Source organism: Tinamus guttatus, unplaced genomic scaffold, assembly GCF_059628265.1.
Source record: "Tinamus guttatus ecotype Peru unplaced genomic scaffold, ASM5962826v1 Tinamus_guttatus_pri_ptg000497l, whole genome shotgun sequence".
In the NCBI taxonomy this organism is placed as follows: domain Eukaryota; kingdom Metazoa; phylum Chordata; class Aves; order Tinamiformes; family Tinamidae; genus Tinamus; species Tinamus guttatus.
This window is the reverse complement of record NW_028289031.1, coordinates 4897589-4910179: the sequence shown is the minus strand read 5'-3', so window position 1 is coordinate 4910179 and position 12591 is coordinate 4897589. Positions and strand designations below refer to the sequence as shown.

At 37.3% G+C, this 12591-nt stretch overlaps 1 protein-coding gene across 1 annotated transcript in view; it reads right to left on the bottom strand.

The window, feature by feature from the left end:
* LPCAT1 (lysophosphatidylcholine acyltransferase 1) overlaps positions 1-12591 on the bottom strand; it is a 53632-nt gene that overhangs the window by 4749 nt on the left and 36292 nt on the right. Inside the window, exons 10-12 of the mRNA XM_088533359.1 lie at positions 9595-9720; positions 2898-3051; positions 1958-2056 (exon numbers count right to left, since the gene is read on the bottom strand). Coding sequence (XP_088389485.1) covers positions 1958-2056; positions 2898-3051; positions 9595-9720 — 379 coding nt within the window. The remainder of the gene's footprint in view (positions 1-1957; positions 2057-2897; positions 3052-9594; positions 9721-12591) is intronic.

Below are 12591 nucleotides of genomic sequence, written 5' to 3'. Positions count from 1 at the left end.
ACATCTGGCACTTATACTAGAGTGCTGCTCTTGGGATTTATTATCATAATCCTTTTTTCTACTACTAATTGTCCAGCTTTCCACCAGCGTTCTTTTTCAAGTTCTGCATTAACATACTAAAAAACTTCAATTTGGAGCACTTGTTCAATGATGAGAAATGCTGTACTTGATCCATAGAAGCAAGGTGCTTTGCGCAAAGGAACGTATATCCAAAAACAGCAGCTATTCAAAGTCACACTTTCATGAACCGGCCAGGTCTTTCAGTATCTGGAAAGATTTTAATGTACATGATTCTGGAAACGGGAGGAAGAGGGAAAAGGAGGAAAAGAAAAAATCTGACACACATACTTCATGTGTTTTATTCCTTTTTCTTTTTTCCTCAAGTACTGTCAGCAAAACTATCTCAGCTCAAGACTTTTTTTTAATCCTTCTGATCATCAGTAGCAGGATAAACTATAAGCCATGCCCTCTTTCTCTTGCTGAATGTCTCCCTATCTTAATGCACGTTGTCTTTTCAGTTCTGTCAGTACTGTCAGTTCTACAGTTCTGTCTGCTCTGCAATTAACCTGGGAACTCAGTTTATGCATGATGAGTTCCCAAGTTTACAGCAGGTACTAAAAAACAACAAATGTTGCAAAAAAAAGTTTTCCTATTGAATTTAAATTAGGCACTTCCAAAATAAATAACACTCAGCCTGAAATCTTTCTCTTACATAGTAATAGTATAATGCATCATCACAGCCAAAATTTCTTTGAAATACTTCCCAAAAGCTACATTCAAGTTGACTTTAGCTGTCTTCATTTTATGGTGAACAGAGCTGGCCAGACAGCATGTGACCATTTCCCCATGCTTCCCCAGTAAGCAAGGGCAGAGACCTCTCTGCTTTTCCCTTACAATAAACAGTAATAATTTTAGTCTAATTGCTGTGGACTTAAAATAAATAAATAAAATGAAATAAAGGAGGAACTAAATGTCTGTCAGTTTCTCCTAAATCACATTTGTCTGAGTGAGAATGGTTGAAGGAAACACTAAACATTTAGAGATTACTTATTTCTTGAGGAAAACAAAGGTAAGGAAAAACAAAACAAAACAGAAAACACCCCCCACAGCCACACTCAGAAAATAAGGTTGCCATGTATTATGCAAGGGAAGGCTCTCAGCGCCCTCATACACTAGTGGTGCCTGCACCAAGTGTTTGCACTCTCCCATCTCAGAAACATAGGAGGCCCAAGAGAGAGTTCAAGAGAAAGGGAAAAGACTGACACAAGATATGCTGAAATGGCAGTATTAAGGAAATGAGTCAGAAGTAACAAAGCAAGGTGTCAGACAAATCCACTGCCATAGCAAATGTTCAGTATTGCTGCTGCCAGTTTCCCAAAGTGCCTTGCTTGCCATCTGTGCTCATGCTCCAACAAAATACTAGCACTGGAAAATAATCCAGAGCATTTCTGGAAAGTAGCAAGTCTAGACAAAGAACTAAAGCAATTTTACTAAGAAAATGAAGGTAGGAAAGAAAATGCAAACAAACATGTACAAATGTACAATGTACATAAATATCTACAAACATGTAAAAATGCATGTTTTGAAAAATGTCACTAACCTGGAAAAACAAACAAAAACAATTCAACCGAAGTAGCTTATGAACAGCAATAAGCAGAACCCATTAACGTTTAGGCTGCAGCAGTCAGTACAAAGGACTGCAGTTCTGAAACTGAGCATGCTGCTAAAGATCCTAGCTGAACTCCACAGAGGTTCTCCAAACTCCCATAGTTCCACATGACAGAAGCCCAAACCCGTGTGTCATTCCCTCTGAAGGAGATCCCCATTCCAGTTTTCCATTGATATGTATATTTAAATGCAAGTATCAAAGGAGCATGTGAACAAGACTCTAAATCCAATAGCATCATTTCTAAAAACTAAGCATGAAAACCACATAGAGGAAGAAAATGCTGCTTACCTGAAATGCCAGCTGAATTGTTTCCAGAGTTTTGGATGGTTTACAGACAACTGACAGAGCAATGACAAATTCTCGTACGTCAATTACGCCATGTTCATTCTGCAAATGAAAACCGCACCTCAAAACACTGCGGCTTGTCTCAGAATTTTGATACTTAACAGCTGCTGCAGATGTAGAATATACAAAATCTTTACACACACATTTGCAATAAAGGTGCCTGAGAGAGATCATGAGGTCTGCACTCAGACCAATGCAAGAACAGAGATAGTAAAGCCTTCATAGACTCTTTCCAAAATCCCAGAAGTTATGTTCCTAACATTCCTTGGAGACACTGCCGCTGTGCTTATCTTTGCATTTTTGAAGCTTCATGTAAAGAAATCCAAACCATCAAGTTAAAATTGAAGGTAGACAGTCCAGTAACAAAGCTAGCTTAAATTAAGCCTTGAATACATCACAACTACTCTCCGACTTAAGAGGAAAATATTGTGGACATAATCTAATCTCCTGGTATAAATGACCATTATCTTTGGATGAAATGTTATTTCCCCATCTTGCTCATTGCCAAAAGAATGAAGAACTGGCTCATGAGCTTAGCTCCTGAGTTCGGCAAGATTTCAGGCAATCCTAGAAGGACAAATGATTTATTTACAAGGTAAGGGAAACATTGCCCAATAGATCATGCATCCAGTTGCAACAAGCCTTCAAAAAGGTTTGTCCAACTGATTTTATTTTATTTTATTTTTACTTTCTACATGAAAGTCTGCTTTATTTATTTGACAATATCAACCAAATTTAGTCTTATTTTGTTGAAAGTGAAGTAAAACCTAGAGTGAGATTCTCAAAAAGCACCTAACATGGTCAAATTGGATCTCAGTGAGAACAAAATTAGGTTAAAGTTTATCACAAATAATAAAGTTTTTAAAATGTTATTGTTTCTTACCTCATCAAAAAGGGCAAACATACTTTCTAATGTGGAAGAAATTGGAAATTCTAAGTATGCTGAAAATTCTTCAAGATCAGTCTTTTCTTTTTTCATTTTCATAGCACGTTTAGCATATTTCTCAAGATCTTCTTCAAGGTTTTCTGGTTTCAGCCTAAAAAGCACATTATTTTTGCACATTTAAAATATAAACTTACTTTTAAACAGAAGCACTGAATGAGACAATGAACGGTAGAAGTGTTAGAAATTCAGGATAAGAATTACTAAGAGACTTTTTTCATAAAAATGGTCCCTGGTATTTTTAAGCCTTCCTTTAATTACTGAATTATGTTAGAAATTATTATAGGATTTAGGAATCCTGGTCACAAACTCATGTCTTATACATGCGGCTTATAATCAAAGTAGAATATAAGAAGTTCAAAGCATACAAGAAACATCAGTCTAAAGCTAGCTAATAGGGAACAGTAGGTAAAGGAAACTAGGTGGGATTTAGGTCACCTGAATATGGTGTTATTATAGGATGGTAGCATAAACCAATTACTGATTCCAAATTTACTAATGGCACTGAACAGGAAAGACCTGATGCACTTTGCCTAAAAAGTCAGGGGTGACATAATAGTGATTACTCGGCTAATCCTGTTTGTTAGTCCTTGCTTTTTGCATTCTGTCCAGAGTTGGACACTGTCATGGGGCTGCCTATCAAACAAGGCTTCAATAGCAAGTATAGCTGCATAAGATACACCACTCTTATTGCAAAACCAGATTTTGACTGGTGTGTAAACATATCTTTACATTATAGGAGATACTATGCTGAACAAGTTTATTTCTTGCTAAGACAAGCTTTTTCTTGTTTTATGCATCACAAAAATAACTTTATTATCTTAATTTCTTGATGTGCTGAAGGTTTGCAGTGAAAAAGTTCTCTCCCCACTGTGGCATCCACCAAATCTTGATCTGCAGATTTGCTCTGAACTGGTTTAAGGTCATGAAGGCATCCAAACTTTTCAGTATGAAGCTCCCTAAGATCATCAACAATTCTCTTCTATAACACACGAAGCAACTCCATACCATGTATTTCCAAATTTTAAGACTTGAACATGCACCTATTCTTTCAGAGGCTCTGGAAAACATTGATATGTGTTCTCCATCTCAACTGTAAGGCATCTATCATCCATTTTAAGCCTCCAACTTTAGGAGGGGTATCTCCTCTGCAGGTATACTTACCCAGCTCTAACAGAAGAGTAACAGAAACAGCAACAAAGGAATCTGTAGGGAGTCCGAGATGCACACACAACTGCTGCTAACATGTGGCGTTACATAAGAACAATCCACTAATCCTAGTCAGTGAATATACATCCTCATTTTAATAGCAGAAATGAATTCTAACCGTAGGGTAAGAACAGCTGGCTTCTGAATCCTCTCTTCAGATAAGCCATCAGTGACACAGAATATACAAACTAACATCTGTCCCTCTGAACTGGAGAATTTGATTTGGAATGAAATGACTCAAAAATCCACTGGAACAGCATGAGTGTTCATTTCACGAGTGGCACTGGGACTTGATGGGATTTCCACTCAAAAAAAAAAAAAATCCCTGGAGATGGAAAGGATGCCTTTTCACACCATGAACAGCCCTGAACATTAACTCCCTCACAGCAGACTTCACCCAGATTCCTAAAGGGGAATTTTCTCCATTATCGACCACAATCATTAGCAAGAAAGACATTTTAAACATGTTTTAGCTACATTTGACTTTTTGAAAAGAAACTCCATTCTTACATGTTGGGCACCTGCCAGCATGCCTAGTATCTCTCAGAGGTGAAAAACGCATGTGAACATCTGGATCTTGCATCTAACTATCATAAATTGCAAGCTCACAAAGAAATATGCCATAAGTCAAACAAGTACAATACATTTGAGTTGGTGTCGACTGATGTTCTGCATGACTTCTTACCATAAGGGAGACTGAACACTAAGCAGCTGCAAAATAGATCTTCTGAACACCCTGGCATACCTTGCCCCTTTTGTATGAGCGAAGGGTTGTGGCTGGCATTTGCTGTACTGAGCTAGATCCATGGTCTGTAATGGACAGCATTGCTTTCAGCATGAATGTAAATGGAGAACAGTCTCCAGAGGTATTTTCTTGTATGAAAGATCTTGGCACACTCTGAAGCCATCCCAGCATCGGTTAGGTAGGAGGAGTTACTACAGCAGGGATGCCAAGCTTTACCTACAGTCTGGACCACAGCTTCAAGCAGAAATGGACAGCAGATGCTTGCATCGTAGTCTGGATGGTAAAGACTGCTGACCAAAAGCAGAAAGGGCACAAAGCCTGTGGGGAAATTCTTCTGCTTGTGGCTCTTAGGAGCCACCATACAAACACATTGGCATAGCTAAGTAGAAGCCTTGCAGCCAACTGGCTGAAGTAATATTCTTGACTGATGATGAGAATTGAAGTGCTACTTCATTTAGTTCATTCTTTCCTCAGCATTACACTTTTTAAAGGATCAGAATAGATTCAGATCCCGAAATAGGTATGCTTACTAACACCAGGGCCAATGGGTGCATAAGAAGGTAAACCTTTTAGGATTTCTAAGGCTGAAGAACATTCTTCTGGGAGACAGACAATCATTCAGTGCACCAGACATTTTCAGTACTCATCATGTGGATCCAAGTGGGCAGCAATATCTGACTCCAGGAAAACAAATGTGACTGCTAAGGATGCAGAGAGAATTCTTAAAAGAAATCACTGCCCATCATTAAAAATAAAAATTACTCATCTAAATCAGAATAAGGCTATTATGAAAACTAACATGAGGGCAATCTGACCTGAAAAAGATGCAGTGTAAACTAAACCATTTTAAAGATAGACATAAGCACCAGCTATTGTATCTTCAATGAGACACAAAAAGAACCTCAAAATCTGCAAGGGAAAGGTACCACAACTGGTCAAGACAGGAGGATCAAATCAAAGGATCCAGTGCTCCATCATCTCAATAATGACATGCACGCTTGTACAACATCATATTATTTTCTTGTAGTACTTAATACATTGCTTTCTGATGCACAAAGTGAAGTTAACTGTTGTACTAGAATAGAAAACATGACACCCTGAACTACAAGTACTAGTGCTGGCATCCAAGTGAGAAACAACACACTTAATTAAAAACAAAACAAAAAATCAGGGAGCAGAAAATAAAGATAACTAAAACAAAGGAAACCTATCCTTGCTAGAAGTACCATGGCACTTCTAGCACCATCATAACCATGGTGTAAGATTAAAAAAAAAACAACATAAAATAAAAAAAAAAAAATCAAGAACTAATCAGGTAAATAATGAAGTACTAAATGTTAACAAATTGAAGGGCAGAGAGAAAGCAAAAATAACTGGAAGAGATTTCTGGGGAGGTGGGGGGGAAAGGAAATCAAACAAGAGATAAACAAATTGATTATCCTTAGTAGTTTACCAGTACATTTTAAACAATGCAAAAGGCCTAGCACCAATTACTTGAACAAAATTTCAGGCTACATCAAGACCAATTTTAACATTTGTCTAAGAGCAATCAAAGCATAGTAATTAAGTGATGCATGTCCATTAGTGAAATCAAAAGTAAACAGAAAGCAAGTAGAAGATGGCCAAGTGAGACACTGAGGGGTAGAAGAATGTTCTACTAAGTTAGGGTTGCAATGTGCACTGTATTTCACTTCATTAAAAACATAGATAACTAATAGCATAGATATCTAATACTTTCAGAAGATAAAATTACAGCTGAGGCTAATCAGAAAGAAAAATAAGTCATTTGAATGAAAGTTGAGCATTCTCCAAGACGACACTGATGGCCCATAAATCACGCTTCTGTAAGAAAGCAGAGCAACAACTAAAGCTAAAGAGTCACCGCAGCTCTTGGGCAAAGTGAGCGCAAGAAGTAGAATAAACAGAAATTTGAAGTTATAGGGACAAATCATATCAGAACTGCAAAGTCTGCAAAGACACGCTTAAGCAGCTCAGAAAGAAAATCTCAAGAGATGTGTGCTTTAATTGCAATGTATTAACACTTTCATAGTGAGGAAATATCCGAAGAGCACTTTAAGCAGTCACGAAGCCTCAATAAGCTTCAACATGCTGAACATGACATATATACAAAGTACAAATGGGGAATCACTTTAAACAGTGGGGTATTTAATTGTGGAAATAACTCTCCAAATAGAGCATTCATCACTTCAGCAACTTTCAATAAAGATTCATTATCATCATCACAAAACAGTTCATTAGTCATACGTTATCAGGTTCAACAGAAGTTTAATTGCTTGAGAAGTAACGAACACGAAGTTTGAGGTGGTCAGGCTATAAGATCTCATCTGTACAACCAGTTATATCACCATGGGGTTGCACACAAGCCAGCTGAGTATCAGCCAGTTGTGACCTAGAAACACAGCATAGCTGTGTTAGCACAGAGCCCAGACTAATGCTCTTACGGGCCCCTGAGATGAAGCAGGGGACTGCACTACTGCTTGTGCATAGCTGCTGGATTGGGGCTGGCTCCCACCCAGCTAACTCGAGCACAGACTGTGCAGATTTTACAGACACTGTTGATGAGTCCTACAGATATATCACATGAACTAAATGACTCTGCTCTGTAGCACAGGTTGTACATGATTTCAAGTAATTTGTAACAAAAATGAAATTGGATTTGCCTTACTTGACAAATCTTGAATTTAAAACTGGGTGTTTCCAAGAAAGCATGTTCTTGCTAAAAAACAAGCATAAGGACTGTCTGCAAAAAAACCAAACCAAAACAAACAAAAAAACCCCAAACAAACTAATCACCGCTGAATATTTAAATTATTCAGATATTCATGCAACTGGACGATCAGAATGCTTCCCCAACCTCAAAATGACTGCACCTCAATCATATGCTTGCTGGAGATTCAGCCCCATTAAATTCCATCAAATTGTATCAGAAAAAATAACCATGGTAGGAGTCTTCCTAGTGGCGCATACTCAGATTGAGACTGGATAATTCACTAAATGCACAACTGCTCAATCCAGACAGAGCTTCTGAGGTGTGGCGAATCTCACTCACACAAATGCACATAATTCACATAATTATTTTACATGCCTTTGACAAAATAAAGAATCCAGAAAAATATAATTTGAGAGAACAGTTGTAAGTTGAACAGCAAAGCCAGTCCATATTACAAGAAGATCAAACTCAATCCCGGGATTATCAACTACACAAGAAGGTTTCTTTGTAGCGTTTTTTTTTTCCCTTCTTTTTTCTTTTTCTTCTTTTTTTCTTCTCCTGTTGAGTACAGACTTTGGGACAAAGCAAAGAACCTTTTTGATTCCCCTTAGAAGTCTCTTCTATCCTACTGGAAGCCTTTTCAGACAAAGGTCATTACAAATAAAGTAATATATGCAGGTCACCCTTTCTTTTTATGCTGCAGTCATTATTAAATAAAGATGTATTGATGTGCACAAGTTGGAAGATGAAAAAAATTAGTGATAGGTAAGAATTAAATTGCGGAATGGAAACATGAAACTATGTGCTATAGGTTTCCGGCAAGGAGAAAAGAGTGAAGACAAGCTGTTGTTTATATCTAAGCAATTAAAAGGTTGAAGTTATAAGATGTGTTTGCAGCTGCTTGATCGGGTGAGAAGAGAAACACAGAACAGCTGGAAAACAGCAACAAGCTCAACAGTTTACGTGAATTCCTTCACTGTTTGGTGAAACTTTTCTAAAAGGCAGAACCAGAGACAAATGCCAGAAGACAGATGAGCCACACTGCTTAAACTATGCTTCAGTTTCATTAGAAAGCACATTTAGCAGTAACCCACTTCAAAGATAAACCATTTCTTTGTACTTTCTGGAAAAAGGATTTCCACCTTCCTTCACTACTGCAGCATTACCCCAGCCATGGAACTGGGCATCACTGTTCTCCCTTAACAGATGATAGCGGGAAGGGTCAACTGGCTGCATGAAATATTAAGAGCCCAACAGCATTCCTGGCCCTCTTTACGAGATATTTTCTACTTAAAATTTCTCATTTGGGAACAAATGCTTCAAAGTATCCTGCTAAGTCGTCAGACCATAATGAAGTGAATTTTACAACCTACTCTACTTATTAGGAAGTAGGAGTGCGGCCTGCAAGTGGAAAAAAAATGCATTTTTCTTACAATGTGGAAAAGTTGCTTCCCAGACATGTGCTTCTCTTCTCATCTTAAGGCCTGAAAAGAACCAGAACCCCTGCTTATGCACAAGACAGCTTCCCAGCTGGGGGAAAAAGCTCAGAGACCTCTCAAGTATATAGAAGTGAATAATTACAAAGTTTTCCTGTTCAGATAACCAAAAAAGGACCTCCATCCCTTTCCTTACCCTTTCAGGAGATGTCTTGATTTCCCACCAGCACAGGAGGAAAAACAGCTAGGAAATAATTCTGAAATGATTTAGGATTGTTTTTTTTCTACTAGCCCAAGTAAATTCTCTTCACCTCTGAAACTGGGCATGAAATATTTGTCTCTAGTACAGTACTGGCTTAACTTTGTTAGTGTTCCTCAGTTGTAACATGATAGCATTCTGCTTGCATACACAAAAGCAGTTTGTTTTTTTTTTTTAATAAGGCAAAACAACATACACACAGTTCTACAGTATACAGTTGTATAGTATAGATGAATATAGATACTGCATATGCTCACCCAAGGCTTCTCACGAGCTTTGCAAATTCTAAGAGGCATGTGTCTGAAGGCAGACGAAGTTGTCCTTCTGCCAAAGCCAGCTGACAGTCTTCAAACGTATAGTCTGTCACTGAAACACCCAATGCCCTTAAATAAAAGCCAAAGAAACATAGCAAGTGAGGTAACTCATGAAACCTTAACAGAGTCTCCACTGTCCCATTTTTATCGTTAGAAATGCTGTAGTAATTACGCTCTCTTCAGAAGATACACAAGGAGTGAAAAGCCTGTAAGGAAAACTTCACATACAAAATATGAAATATACACTCCATATTCTCATTGCAGTGCATCTTTTTGCACTCTGCAAATGCAAAAAACTGTAAAAGAATACAGAATACAAGTGAGAAGAAAATTCAGGCTATGTACAGGTTTTCAAATTATTTGATTTTTCAAAAGAAAGTTTCAAAATTACATATCTAGAATACATGTTATTTATCTATTTTATCATTAATGGTTAATCATGTTTAATGTATCATAAATATTTAGTGATAAATATTTATGCTATTATTACAGCAACACATTAATAAATCAATAATCATCTGAGCAGAACCTCCATCACTTTCAGGTAATAATACTAAACTTACCTATTAGACAATAGTTTTAAAGTACACTTACTGTTAACATGAACTCCAAGAAAACAACTTTTAATGTATGAAATAAATAAAACAGATGAAAATACACTAAAAAAATACTATATATCAACAATTAAATACTTTTTGGGGCTTTACTTTGAATCTGATACTGTGTGGCAACAAAAGTGACTATGACACTCCAAGAACATCTTCATATATTGCAGAAACACAGTTTGTTTATTTATTTTTAAGTATAAACTACAAACAGCTCCATGAGGTACTCATCCATCTGCCAGTCCTTCCAACATGGCCGATATTAACTTATGTCAATGATGAATATTGTCCCCACTATTCAGACTTCCTGGTCTGAACAAGTCCTTCTTCATTTCAGGAGATGACGTATTTGAACTTCCCCCCCCCTTTTTTTTTCCTCCCCTCCACAGGTTTTAATGTCTGTTTGCAACCACTTTTCTCATCCATAAAGTTAATACACATTAGTGGTAACACTGTTAAAAGCTCCTGAGGCATTCCAGAGTAGTTTTTTGCTTTCATGAAAAAAATCCGTATTTGCTTCCACTCTTTATGGCAGCCATTTTGATCTTGTTCAAGATTCTAGTTCCTTCATGCAATAGCTGCTTATTTCTGTTAAGCAACACCTTTGTAAAGTAAAGGCCTGTGAAAGTCAGCGAACATTATTAAGTTCTTTTATCATACAACTAACTGTTGAATTTGTGGAGTTCTCATAGTAGGGAAACATGCACTTTTCTTATTTCTAAAGCTACTGATATGGGTTTCTTTTCTCCATGGCTGACAAAGACTGATACTCAGGATCAGCTCCTCACTGATAGATATTCAACCTCAAAAATACTCAATACATAAAGTGTTATCCATAAGCTACTTAGGATCATCTGTAACCACGCCATGTGGCAATTCTGGAAGAACAGCCTTCCCTTTGCAAGAAAAACAAAGTAAATGAAACAAATGGAAAAAGTAAACTAAATCCAAAGGTACGTGTGCATAGAAAAGGCATGTTAAAATACCCTACAAATGCTGAAGGCTGGACTGCCCAATAGGGATGATCCTAAAAAGCTCAATTCAATTCACCCAATTTCTTCATTTCTTGATCTGCTGCTGTTTAATTAACTCTGCTCCTCCTTTGATGGACACTGTCCTAGCAGTTTGTGCAAAATAGTAAACATAATGCATGAATAAGAGGCTTCTTATAATACTGGACAATAGAGTAATGATACAGTATTTCAATTTAATCTGGTATTAAACAGCATGAAATCAGTTTTCTCTGCAAGAAGAAAAAAAAAAAGGGGAGGGAGGGAAGAAAGATTCTATCTCGTCAGTTTAAATTGCTTTGTACTCCCTTCCTCTTTCATACTCTGGGAACAGTAGATCATTCCCTAGATCCACTTAACAAGATTTCCTTGGTAACTGTCAAGGATACAGCTGAGTTCCTGCAGCAGCAGGAATACAGCAAAACCCACGAGCACTATGACCCAGAGGGGCTCCCATAAAAGGATATGATACCAATCAAATATCTCATGCAATTGGACATAAATCGCATCAAATCTTAGAGAAATGGTTTGTACATCAGGCATCAGAAACATGGAAACTTACAGTAGATGAGCAGAAGCATAGGGGAACTACGCAGAAAAGAGGAAGCTAGTTAAAAATATATTAAAAGACGAAACTAAAAATGGTAAAGTGTTCATTTGTAGCGTGAGCTAACATATCATATTAGAGAATCAGGATGAAGAGTCACTTGTCAGAAAAGATTTTGTGAGGACAAATACTTCCCGTGTGACTCAGCAACAGGTTAAAGGTAGCAATCAAAAGGACAAGGCTTAATTTTCGAAAGCATGTTCTGTCAAAGAAAATAGAAATAAAATATTAAGGAACCAACAAGTTAAAATATAGCCAGAGACACAAGCTTCAGCAAGAAGCAATATTTTGTTAAAAATAAATTCTAGAAGCCTTTCAAATACATCTGGAGAAAGATGAATAGGAAAAATTAAGCCACTTAAACTGGAGGAGGTTAGAGGCTTGACCAACAAGCGTTTGAAAACCAACACTTGATTTAAAAGCCTCTCCTAAATAATGGGCCCCAACATGTTGCAGGAGCCTTGCCAAAGAGGAAGAAAAAGCTGTTATGCAGACTAAATTCCAGAAGCAGTGATCATCTGAAACTCAAAAAAATATACAAGGAACGATATCCTTTTTTCATAGCTGTAGGCACCCATTGCAGAAAGAACAGTATTTGGGTCAAGCTAATAATTGCAGTGCTATCCACATAGCAAAGCATCTACTAATATATGCCCAGTGTCAACACATACACTGGCAAGCACTAGAAGGAGATAAGCATATTCCCTTGCCCATTAAT